This window comes from Hemiscyllium ocellatum, chromosome 1 (assembly GCF_020745735.1).
Source record: "Hemiscyllium ocellatum isolate sHemOce1 chromosome 1, sHemOce1.pat.X.cur, whole genome shotgun sequence".
Classification (NCBI taxonomy): Eukaryota; Metazoa; Chordata; class Chondrichthyes; order Orectolobiformes; family Hemiscylliidae; genus Hemiscyllium; species Hemiscyllium ocellatum.
This window is the reverse complement of record NC_083401.1, coordinates 106,116,952-106,129,758: the sequence shown is the minus strand read 5'-3', so window position 1 is coordinate 106,129,758 and position 12,807 is coordinate 106,116,952. Positions and strand designations below refer to the sequence as shown.

General features: G+C 39.2%; 2 protein-coding genes across 5 annotated transcripts in view; one reads left to right on the top strand and one right to left on the bottom strand.

The window, feature by feature from the left end:
* The window catches only part of wdr19 (WD repeat domain 19), a 166,918-nt gene extending 157,685 nt beyond the window's left edge, over nucleotides 1–9,233 (top strand). For all 3 annotated transcript variants that reach the window (XM_060824819.1, XM_060824812.1, XM_060824829.1), the window contains 3 exons: nucleotides 5,193–5,269; nucleotides 5,541–5,678; nucleotides 8,214–9,233. In XM_060824819.1, coding sequence (XP_060680802.1) covers nucleotides 5,193–5,269; nucleotides 5,541–5,652 — 189 coding nt within the window. In that variant the 3' untranslated portion in view covers nucleotides 5,653–5,678; nucleotides 8,214–9,233. The remainder of the gene's footprint in view (nucleotides 1–5,192; nucleotides 5,270–5,540; nucleotides 5,679–8,213) is intronic.
* Nucleotides 8,125–12,807, bottom strand: part of rfc1 (replication factor C (activator 1) 1) — an 86,887-nt gene continuing 82,204 nt past the window's right edge. For both annotated transcript variants that reach the window (XM_060824851.1, XM_060824843.1), the window contains exons 23-25: nucleotides 12,431–12,644; nucleotides 12,046–12,240; nucleotides 8,125–10,667 (exon numbers count right to left, since the gene is read on the bottom strand). In XM_060824851.1, coding sequence (XP_060680834.1) covers nucleotides 10,575–10,667; nucleotides 12,046–12,240; nucleotides 12,431–12,644 — 502 coding nt within the window. In that variant the 3' untranslated portion in view covers nucleotides 8,125–10,574. The remainder of the gene's footprint in view (nucleotides 10,668–12,045; nucleotides 12,241–12,430; nucleotides 12,645–12,807) is intronic.

Here is a 12,807-nt window from a genome sequence, read left to right as displayed (position 1 = left end):
CTCTCCCTAACCACCCAATGCCTGGAAGAGGAACACCTCATCTTCCACCTCGAGACACTCCATCACATCAATCTGGACTTCACCAGTTCCCTCATTTGCCACTCCCCCTTATCCCAGTTACAAACTTCCAACTTAGCACCACCCTTGTGACCTGTCCTACTTGTCCATCTTCCTTCCCATCTATCTGCTCTACCTTCCCCTCTGACCTATCGCCATTGCCCCCACCTCCATCTACCCATCACACTCTCAGCTATCTTCCCACCTCCTCCTCCTCCCCCTCCCATCCCATTCCCCTCCCGTTTATTTCACCGCCCCTTCAGCTCACATTCCTGATGAAGGGCCTTTGAAACATCAACTCTCCTGCAGCTCAGATGCTGCCTGACCTGCTGTGCTTTTCCAGCACTATACTCTCAACTGTAATCTCCAGCATCTGCCATCCTCACTTTTCATATAACATGCTGGGGCACAAGTTTGAATCCTATCATGGCAGATGGTGAAATCTGAATTCAGGAAAAATCTGCAATAAAAAGTTCATTTAATGGACACAATGTAACTACAGGGCATTCTGCTAAAATGCTAGTTATGTTCTTCTCTAACCTCGAACAATAGAAAATCATGCTGTACAAATCGCTATACCTGTTCAGTAGAAAGTTTGCCTTATCCAAACAATGTTCACAATTCATCAATTACATTATGGCCAATTTGCATTGATGAAATGCACATTATAGCAGAATGATCTGTTGTTAAAATCCATCTGGTTTATTAATGTCCTTTCAAAAATGAAATCTGCCTTTATCTGGCATATAGGTAGGTATCTTAACTTCCCTGTGTGTGATTAGGGATGGGCAAAAAAAAATGTCATTAGCTTTCCTGATTATTAGTGCATCAGCATGCGCCCAGTGTTGTAATTCATGCGTGAGGATACTCCGATCCTTCTATATCTTGGAGCTCTGCAATCTCTCATCATTCAGATAGTTTTTTATTGTTGTGGCCAAAATGGGCAGCGTGATAATTTCCTACATACACCATTTATTAGATTTTGGCCCACTCAATTAAATCTCATTTGAAGGCTCATTGTTCTCCCCAAAATTTACTTTCCTATCTTTATCATCAACAAATCTAGCAACTTTCTCACCACCATCAGGCTCACTGGTCTGTAGTTACCCGGAATATCTCTACTACCCTTCTTGTACAGAGGGGACATTATGAGCAACCTTCCAGTCCTCAGGCACCTCACCTGTGTTTAAGGATGCCACAAAGATATTTGTCAAAGTCCCAGCTATTTCCTCGCTCACCTCCCTCAGCAACCTGGGATCGATCCGATCTGGTCCTGGGGATTTGTCCACCTTAATAACCTCTAGCCTACCCAACACACCTTCCCTACTTATGTCAACGTGATCCAGAGTAATCGAACTTCTATCTCTAACCTCAACATTCATCCTGTTCCTCTTCTCAGTGAACACTGATACAAAGTAATCATTCAGAATCTCTCTCATTATCTCAGGTTCGACACACAGCCTTCCTTCCTTATCCTTTAGTGGACCAATCCTTTCTCTAGTTACCCACTTGCTTCTTAAATAAGAATAAAATGTTTTGGGATTTTCCTTAATTCTGCTTGCTAAAGCTATTTCATGACCCCTTTTAGCCTGCTTGATTCTTCGTTTAAGACTTGTCCTACTCCCGATATTCCTCCAGGGCCTGTTCTGTTCTTAGCTGCTGAGACCTTATGTACGCTTCCCTTTTCCTCTTGGCTAGTTGTACAATTTCTCCGGTCATCCACGGTTCACGAATTTAGCCTTTCCTATCCTTTGCTTTCAACGAGACATGCCTATCCTGCACTATCTTTGAAAGCCTCCCACATAGCTATTTGAAGAGAAGTCCAATTTGATGTGTCCAATCCACATTTCCGAGCTCCTGCCTAATTGGCCTTGGCCCTATTTAGTACTATCTTCCCTTAGGACCATTGTCATCTTTATCTATGAGTATTCTAAAACTTACAGAATTATGGTCACTGTTTCCAAAGAAATTCCCCATCGCAATTCCCACCACTTATACCGGGGAACGAGCCAGGACCAGGTCCAATATGGCCCCTTCCCTCGTTGGACTATTGATATACTGCTCTGGAAACTCTCCTGGACGCTTCTTACAAATTCTGCCCCATCCAGACCTCTGACAAAACGTGTATCCCAGTCAATGCTGGGAAAATTAAAATCTCCCATCACAACTAATCTATTGCCTATCTTTCCATAATCTGCTTACCTATTTGTTCTTCTACCTCATGCTCACTGTTGGGAGGTCTGTAATACAGCCCCAACAATGTAACTGCGCCCTTCTTATTTCTCAGCTCCACCCATAATGCCTCACTACCCATGACCTCCATAGTGTCCTCCTTTAGCACAGCCGTGATATCATCACTGACCAGCAATCAAAGTTCACCCCTCCCCCTTTACTTCCCTCCCTGTCCTGTCTGAAGCATCTATATCCTGGAACATTTAGTTGCCAATCATCATGCCCTTCCTTCAACCAAGTCTCTGAGATTGCAATAACATCATACTCCTAGGCACCAATCCAAGCCCTAAGTTCATCTCCTAACACACTATACTCCTTGCATTAAAGTAGATGCATTTCCGGCCACCAGTACTTTTGCGCTTATCCACTCTCTGCCTACTCTTCCCTTTATTAATGGTATCTTCATGATTCTCACAGTCTCTAGTCTTCACCTTGTTGCCTACTTGCTTTCTGTTCTGGTTCCCAGTCCCCTGGCACCTTAGTTTAAAACCTCCCCAACAGCAGTAGCAGAAACTCCCCCAAGGACATTGGTTCCAGTCTGGTTCAGATGTAGACTGTCTATTTTGTAATAGTTCCACCTTCCCCAGAACCGGTCCCAATGTTCAACAAATCTAAACACCTCCCTCCTACACTATCTCTCAAGCCACATGTTCATCCTGCCTATTTTTTCATTTCTTCGCTGGCTAGCATGTGGCATTGGTAGTAATCCCGAGATCACTACCTTTGAGGTCCTCCTCTTTTAACTTCTCTCCTAGCTCCCTGAATTCTTTTTTCAGGACCTCATCTCGTTTTCTGCTTATATCGTTGGTGCCTATGTGCACCAAGACAACTGGCTGTTCACCCTCCCCTTTTAGAATGCTCTGCAGCCAATCGGTGACATCCCTGACCCGAGCACCTGGGAGTCGTCATACCATCTGGGAGTCCCGTTTTCGGTCACAGGACCACAATCTACTCCCCACTGGGGACATCTGCAGTGCCTTCCTCCTCTTTTTCTGTCCTTTGATCACCCATTCACTATCTCCCTCAGCAATTCTAACCTGCGGTGTGGCCAGTTCACGAAACGTGCTATCCACGACCTCCTCAGTATCGCAGAGGCTCCACAGTGAATCCATCTATAGCTCCAGAGCCGTCATGCGGTCAAACAAGAGCTGCAGCTGGACATAACTTCTTGCAAGTGTAAGAGTCAGGACGTCAGACACATTCCCAAGCTCCCACATCAAGCAAGAGGCACATGCCACAGGTCTGAGGTCCCCTGCCATTGTAAGCTTAGCTTTATATGAACTAAAATCAAACAATGCACTTAAATATATGAAAAAAAAGGATAAGAAAAAAAAAAGCTTTACCCTACAGAATCTTTTTCTTCTGGTTCGAGGAGGGGGGCAGGAGGGAGATACTGTAACGTGTAGTATCTTGGGCTTGGCCTCTGTCCAAATACAAATTAAGCCCTTACCCTCCTGGCAGCCCTCGCTTCACTCCATCTTCTCTCCTCGTTGCTGTTAAAATGGAGGCCTGACTCCTGAGGTAAGTCCCTTTTTAAGCAGGAAAACTTACCCTTCCTGGCAGCCCTCGCTTCACCTCACCTTCTCTCCTCGTTGCTCTGTACCATTCTGATGGGTGGGCTGCTAGTTTGAGGCAGAGTGGCATCAATAATCTACCAGCTGAGGCCATCATGAAACACCCACCTTCTTGGCCTTACCCTTGTGTGGTAACTCAGGTTAAACCACCACCAGTCACCTCCCTCTAAGGAGAGCGCAGTCCTCTGGTCTTCTCGGATCATGGTGACTTTACCTTTCTGACAATCTCCAATTATTTCTTACATTATATTCTACCCTATCATATAGTTAGTTAGGGGCCCTGTACACAACTCCTATAAGTGACATCTTGCCTTTATCATTTTTTGTTTCTATTCAAAGCTTTTGTATGTCTGTGTTCTGAACTTGAGATATCACTCTCTATCATGCTAATCATTTATCTTTGTCTTCAGAAATATGTTGATTAGAAAGCAATTCTAGAGCAATGTACATTTGACTACTCCTAGATTTTTTTTTCAAATGCTCTTATTCAAACTACTGTTATTTATTCTATAAATTCCCGTTTAATCATTAGGTATCTCTTAAAAGAAAATGATAAATGATTTATTTTATCTTAACTGCTGTGCAGACATTTCCAGTTAACCTGCTCCCACATCTACTGACACTGTTCTGAATGACTCACACAAAGCAGTATCTTCACTGATTGCTTATTTCCCCATTTTCTTTCTCCACTCTGCTCTCCAGTCTCCCAGAAGCTCCTTGTTGTCTCCTATAACAGCTGCTGAGTTTTTAAACTTTATTCTTGTTTCAATCCACAGCTAAGGATGGATAAATCAGTAAGGTTTAGCTCACTATTTGTAAACTGAAATTCAAAACATAAAATGCTGGAGATTTGAAATATGAAGAGTACTTTTATGTTTTCAGACTCATGCACGAGGATTAAATTGGATGATTAAAATCCAAGCCAATATGTAATTCAAGTTAATGGTAAATTTCACTTCATTCCTCAGTGCCTCAGTTTTTGTTTCCTGTAATATGTACCCTGGAATATGCCTTTTTTAAAAGTTAAGCTGGATAATTATAGACATCCCAAGTTGGGTAGGTTCCTACATAGAACTGCAATTTGGTACCTCAGTCTTTAAGTTCAAAAAGTACAAAGGGTTCAAAGCTATAGGAGAATTTGCAGCCTTCTCGGTGACCCCAAAAACATTTTAAAATAAATTAGTAATTGGGTACTTTTCTATGAAGCTTGAATATTTCTTTTTGGAGAGTTAGCATTAGATTTTAATAATAACTTGAAATTTAAAGTGAGACCATGTGTATACCATTATTCAATGCAAACAACGTGCAGATTGGAATTTGTTTCACCAGGGCCGCCACATGGTGAAGGATGATTGGACAGTTTGCCCCCATTGCGATTTTCCTGGTTTATACTCTGAGTTCAAAGTGTGAGTAGAAAACAACACAAAATAATCTCCTCTAATGTGTAAAGTCTCAAGTGGTGTAATACTGACTAAGGTGGTGGTGTGGGGGGGGGTTTGTGACCTAATTGTAAAGGGAGCATCTTAACATTTAGATTTCAAGGGAACTAGGTTTAAATCTGTATTCCTACTGTGCTAAATTTATTTACAGAGGTATGCCTTCATTTTTAGTGTTTCTAACTTTACCACAGAAAAGTGTATTTATTATAGTCAATTGTGGACTTGTTTTCTTTACTAGCCTACTAGCTACAGAGAAAGCTTGCCCTATGTGTTCAGAAAAGCTGTGTGTGGAGCAGCTGTCACTTGTTGAGCCAGCACCATATCTACTACAAGATGAGGCAGAATCATGAGAAATTTTGGATATGCAAAGTACAAGGTATGGGGGTGAAGAGATTGATTAATTGTATTTCATCATTGCTAGTACAATTATCACTATCCACTGAGGCCATTTGGTTCTACCAAGCAATCTAGTCTGCTGTAACCCATAGGTTTATGTTTCCTTCAAGTACCCAACTCCCTTCTAAGATTATATGACAAAGTCAAAAAAGCAGAAACCAATAAAGAAGAAAAAAAAATTCACCCATGAGATGTGGAAGCAGCATTCGTTGCCGATCCCTGGTTGTCCTTGAAGGTAGTGGTAGTTACCTTCTTGAACCACTGCATTTCATTTTATATAGATAGACCCACAATACTAGTTCCAGGATTTTGACCCAGTGACACTGAAGGAATGGGAGTACAATTTCAAGTCTGGATGGTAATCAGCTTGGAGGAAAAGTTGCAGGTGGAAGTGGTCACAGTAAAAGCATTTTTCTAAGATACTATTGCAGGCAGTTTATATCACCCTGTTTGCCATAACTCCAAGTCATTTGTACATAGCAAAATAAAACAGTAGTAGTCCTAGCATGAATCGAGGAATACTATTGTGTGCCATCCTTTAATATGAAAACTAACCATGGACTTTGTCTTAAGGACAATTAAATCAATGTTAGTAAGATAACGTTTCTTCGGTGGTGAGTTTTAGAAGTATTGACATCCAAAGAATAGTTTATCCTTTACTATGCTTACTATAAGCCAACATGTAGACACAACGGGTGGTTATTCAAAATGCTGTTGTCAAAGACTGCAGAAGCTTCATTACTAAGTATGTTCTGAAAATAATTTGGATACTTGAGATATTGTGGATGATCAGCCACAAATGTCAGAGAAGGTGCAACAGCCTACTGCTATTTCCTATCCATCGCTTCTAATAGTTTTGTCAGATCATTCCTTAATAATCACCAATTTTAAGTATTCTAGCCTTTAACTGCACAACTGCTTTGTTTTTAATATGACCCATAGGTATTGTATGTCACTCTCATTTCCACGTAGCTGGTTCTTAATGTGTATCAGTTCAGTCTTTCGTTCCACTCAACCCTGGCTAGATCCCTTCTCATCACTTTGAAGTTAACCTTTCAAGTCTAAACTTTATCATTTCTTTCTTTACTCCATTACTAATCTAAACGTTTATGATGATCACAAATTTGGAATAACAGCTTCCACTTTTACAGCTGATTTCTCTGTACATTTTCTGTTCACCTCAATGGCTACTCATTTTCTTGTTTCCTTCTCAATACATAGTGTTCAGAGAAGAATGCCTCATTCTACCACTTTGAAGCATGTTTCCAATATTGCCACTATGTCATATTCCTGCATGGATTGTCTATCCCTTCTCAACACTATTTACACAGATGCATCACTGCCCTTCCAGTGAAAATATGGTTCAACTACTCAGTCTCAACTTCAGAAAGATGCTGTCACCTATAGTATTGCACCGAAAAGGGTAGAAATTAGATAGGATTGTTTGCCTTTCCTTATCCCAAGAAATTTTACCTTCCAGATAAAGTTTTCTTTGCTTTACATAATGTCCTGCAGTAGCATTTACACTAATAGCAACTTAACCTGATGTTCCATAAACCCTCGCATAACCCAACTTTAACTCAAAGCAATAACTTGTTTGAAGTTAGATTCAAATAGTGATTTATTCAAATTTCTCCAGTACCTAGTTTACAATTAATCTTTACTATATTACACTAATACTTAGTTTCAAAGCCATCTATGAAACAGCTGACAAGCAGGAAATTATTATTTTTCATGAAATCAAAACAAGATGTATACCACAGAATTTCAGAAATGATCAGTTTCCAACTCTTTCTGGGAAAAACCTAGACATGACATACTACAGTTTTGTTTCTATATCCACTTGGTGGTTTTCAAGCACCTTCAGCTGACTAACACCACATTCTAAACGTCAAAATCATTCCGTTCTATGGCCCATTCTGAATTGTCACTATATAAAACACCTAGCTTCTGACCAGATCAAACAATTATTAATAATTCAAGAATAATTAAATAGTGGACATCAGATTTAAGCCCCTTTTTTCTAGTTCAAAATAAATTGTTTAATACCAAACCTTGAAAGTCCATGTCACTATTTTCTCTTAGTGTGAAGGTCAGATCAGAGTATTAGTTGAAAATGTCCCATTTTCAATAAATTATAAATGTATACAACATTAATTGTATTTGATTATTTTCAGTTTTCATACTGCAAATGAACTGTAGCAAGATTTGATGAGGGCTAGTTATTCTTTCCGCAATTTTAATATTGTCAGTGCTAGAGAAACTCAGCAAGTCTGGCAGCACTCTGAAAAGTTGTGCTTTGAAATAAATCTGTTGGACTATAACCCTTTGTCATGTGATTTTTTAACTTTGTCTACCCCAGTCCAACACTGGCACCTCCATCTTATTTGTATCTGTGGAGACGGGAACAGTCATTGGACTCGGTGTTAATTGTTTCTCTCTCCAGTGGTGCTGCTAGACCTGCTGCACCACTTGGGCATTCTGTTTTTATTTAACAATGTCATTTATTTTACAGATCCAGCATCATAAACCATTGTTGAAAGTACCAGGAGTTCTTCAATGCACGTCTACATTTGAAACATTTCCTTTTTAAGCATTTTTATGGTCAAATTGTAAATGGATTTCTTCAAGTATTTATCTATAATTCATCATAAAGTTCATTGTGAACTCTTAATACTTTACTATCAGCATAGAATGTTTTTTATAAAGCAGGTAGTTGAGCATTACAAAATTAGCTTTCACAATCTCCCTGTCTATAGTCTCTCCAACATTCACAAACAGTGCTCTGAATGGCTTTATGAAATCCACACTGCGTTTTTTAAAAAAAAAATCAACCTATTCAGAATGACATTACACACGTATAGAACAGGTCTCCTGGCTCAGAGGCAGGGACACAAAAACACTCACTATCTTCAGTTTAATTTTTGTTTTACATCATACCTTGATTGCCTTTGCAATTTTTTTGGATTTATTATTAATATTTGAAATCTTAAAGGAATTCCTGACTTACTTATGGGATACTCCAAAGTCCGGTGATTTCAATGCTCCGTAATTGAAATACACTAAAATACATTGTTTTAACATACATACCAAATTAACCTAAAAACTTTCACCAACAATTATAATTGTTGTTGGCCATAGTTCAATTTACCAGAAATAAAACTAACCATTGGGCCACCTTTCACAGGAACGAGTTTCCTCATTCTGCCCAAGACAAAAATACATGCCCTGAAGTCACAATGTATGGTATTAGTAATAAAACTTCCATTTTAAAACAGTAAGTTTTTAGACTTGGCTGTTAGTACTCCAGGTGAACATTTATGACTGCAAGTCCTACACAAAGAGAGGATTCAATAATGCACAGGGAGAGATGACATTTCTCAAATACAGCATTGATCTAAAAACCGTTGTACGTACCTCATCCTGTGCATACTGAAATTCCTACAGAAGGAAGCTTTCTTGCCCATTAACATGCATATTTCTATGATCCATCAGATATTTTGAAATGCTTCGAATGGATTCAATAAAGTATTAATTCAATGCAAGCCTTAGTATTTCATTTACTTGGGTTAAAAGTAAGTACCAGCGACCCTTTCTGCTAGTACAGTAAGAAGCCAAATACTTTGGCCCGAAACCTACAGGTTGCTGTCATGGTTAATGTACGAAACAACTTGACGCCTTGCATCTCTGGTGAATGTTATATATAAGGAGCATGCACCTGCATCCAGGTAATGGAAGAAAATATAGAAGCTACAAAAATCAAAACACTTTTTAAACTTCAATAATCTCTGGTGACAAGCTTTCAGAGCATTTAATGTAACAAAAAAAAACATTTCCACATAGTAACTTGCTTTGACTTTCATAAGAAGGAGCAACAAAAAATATTCCATGGAATCAACAAGCATTATATTACACCTCACTAGGGACAAACCAATCAAATCAGTGACTGAATGAAAGCTGGGGTATTCAACAGGATCAGGTACCAAGTCTGGACATAAAAATTGCTGGAATATTAATTGTAACTAAACTTTTCAAAATATGGCATGCAGCCACATGACTTAGGCAATGATACTTCCTTGTTCATTCCAGGATGTGACAACTGAGCAACCTTGCATACATCTCCCTAGTCATCCTACAAGCAGAAAGTCTTTTGTGAATGAGATTTTTAAAAAAAACACCAAAATTGCAATATATTCTTGAGTTAATGGCTTTACTCTCATGGGAATAATCTGACATCTTCAGTTTTTGTCAGCATAACACAGTCCTCTGTACTCATCTCATAAAAATAAAGTGCAGAACTAGGAATCTGAATTTTTCTTTCATTTTGACAGGGCGAGAGAGAGAGAAGGGATGACGGATTATAGGCTCGCAAGATAACTTTACCGCATTGGTATTGGTATTGCTATGGTCAGAGGGTAAACTAGTTGCAAACAAGGCCATAGTAAGAACAGGAACCAATGTTTCACAGATGTCAAAGCTTCAGCGCCCAGTGCAGGGAATAGACCAGCTAATCCACAAATCTTTTCTCAGCAATTATGTCTGCACAGGAAAGTAACACAGGAATCACCTTCCTGTTGCTGATGAGACTGCAAAAAATTATTTATTTAAAAAAGGAATTTGTGCCAAATTTTGTTAATGTACAGTTTCAAAAAATACCTAAAGGGTAGTTTTTTTGCATTGCATATATACAGTGAATAATTCTCACATCTCTACTGCAGTGAGTAAAGACAGTAAATATAAATTTATAGAAGCTGAAAGGAATTACACTTTTCCTTGAACTGTCATATTAAGCAGCAAACATTGAGATTGGTCTCTGCAATTGTTTCCTATCAGCAGAGCTACAATCAGATAAAAATCATCTGGTTTCTGGACAATATCATTTGGTTGCCTTTCGTTTCCCTTTATCTTTTCTTCCTTTCTGCTGTGGTAATTGTTCTTCCATTTTGTTCTTTGCTTTTGGTTTCTTTGGCTAAAAAGATAAACAATTGTGAGCAATCTTAACCATGAAAACATCACATTAGAGATAAAAAACTTAACAAATCAGGAAATAGTTCTTAGGGAAATTCTGCATAATATTTAAGAGGAAAACACTACCTTTACTATTCAACCTGGCTCCAGTCAACACTGTTCCCACAGATGTTTCACCAAGTCTCAAACACTTTTAATTAATTCATCGGACAGCCAGCATTTATTGCCTTTGAGATAGTGGTTGTCAGTTGCCTTCTTAAACCGCTAGAGCCCACATGAGTTGACCCACAATGCCCTACAAGAAGGGAATTCCAGGGTTTTGCCCCAGTGACACTGAAGGAATGGCAACATATTTCCAAGTCAGGATAGTGAGTGACTTGTACAGGAACATGCAGGTGGGGGTGGGGGATGTTCCCATATATCTTTTGTCCTTCGTCCTTCTAGATGGAATGGTTGTAAGTTTTCTGCAGTGCATCTTGTAAATTATTCACACTGCTGCTATTATGTGTCAGTAAGGTGGAGAGAACAGATGCTTTTGGATATATGTCAATCAAGCAGGCTTTGTCCTGGATGGTATCAAACCTCAAGTATTATTGGAATTGTAGAAATCCCCCTTCCCCAGATAATCTCTCCAACTTTACCCTGTACAAGGTAAAGGAGGAACCTATCAACAAGTTGTGTGTGTGGCTGCCTGGATGTGTGCGCGTGCTATTTGGAGACTTAGCCCACAAAGCAGCAGTCTTGTTGTTGGTGTCCAGTCCAGCTGCCCTGGAGAAAGGACAGAACGGTGAAGGGTAAGGGGAGGGTGGGGGGGTAGGCTGCACACAATGTGCTGCTGCCTCATCTCCTGAACAGGAAGCAGACTTTAAAAACTCTGAGCCCCAGAGAAAAGGCATTTGATCAATTAACCTGCCCATCTTGTTCGGATAATCAATGTTCCTCTGTACTTTTAAATGAGTTTGGCTGTACATTGCCAGTCTTGCTGTGAGAAATCTTCACACAAAACGATCATTTTTAATGGACTCAGTGCCCAATTATTCACATTTATTTCAATCAATTGTGCCTTCATTTTCAACTAGGTACAATCCTCAATGCACAAGTCTAATCTAATCTATAAATTATGGCCCAATCATCTATTACTCTTGGAAATATACTGTCTCCATTTTCACACAAAATTTCTGGAGCTGGGTCAACAGCCAAAGTCTTTCCTTTTCTTTAGACTTGTCCACACATTACCCTACTTCATTTCATTCGTCAAATGTCAAACATCAAATCATCCCAGGTAAAATTCTTCCACTGATATTTTAGCTCAAATCATTTTATGCAACAAAATGTCCTGAATAGTTTAACTAAACATTAAATAAAATTAGATGTCATACCTTAATCATTCCATCTAATTCCAAATTATCTTCAGTCTCTTCTGACTGTACATCCTCTGTCTGCAAGTCATCATTAAGTTCAGTGTCCAGTGATGATCCAGCTGTACTTCCACGTTTCAATTTCTTTACAGCTTGTAGTGCATAGGGAGTCAAATGTGTCTCTCTGTTATAGGTCCGTGTAAATGCAGCTTTCACCTGACGGGTGGAAGCATGGGGTAGAAGTTCAAAATGCTGTCAATAATCTAGATAAGAATACAGTGTACTGTGATCTATCACAGTTGAGCAATTTAATAGGTTTGTCACATGACTCTTGCTTCGACTCAGAATAAGTATAGAGTTCAGTTCCATTAGAAACACAGTCTATCCAAAATGTGATTGGAGTTACCTTAGGATCTAGTTTTGAGAAAGGATCAGGTCGACCAGCCCAGCTGCTAATCTCCATGATACTATCTACATCCTCTTTCATCAGATAATATGCATTCATCGTTGCAACTGCCTCTTGAGCACCATTTGTTCCCTGAAGTGTTAGAGGCTGCACCAAAGTATCCCGCAGGTAAGGAAGATAATCCAAGTTTACAGCTCGTTTACTGGCATGCGTCCTTACATAAATTTTAAAGGAAGTATTAATGAGAGATCGGAGAAAGTTCAACAAAGACAGCACAAATTAAAGATAACCTTAATCTAAAATTTATCACTAAGCATTTTATTTCTGTTTGATCATGGTATTATCTATAAATACAGATTGCATGTTATTCAGCAGGC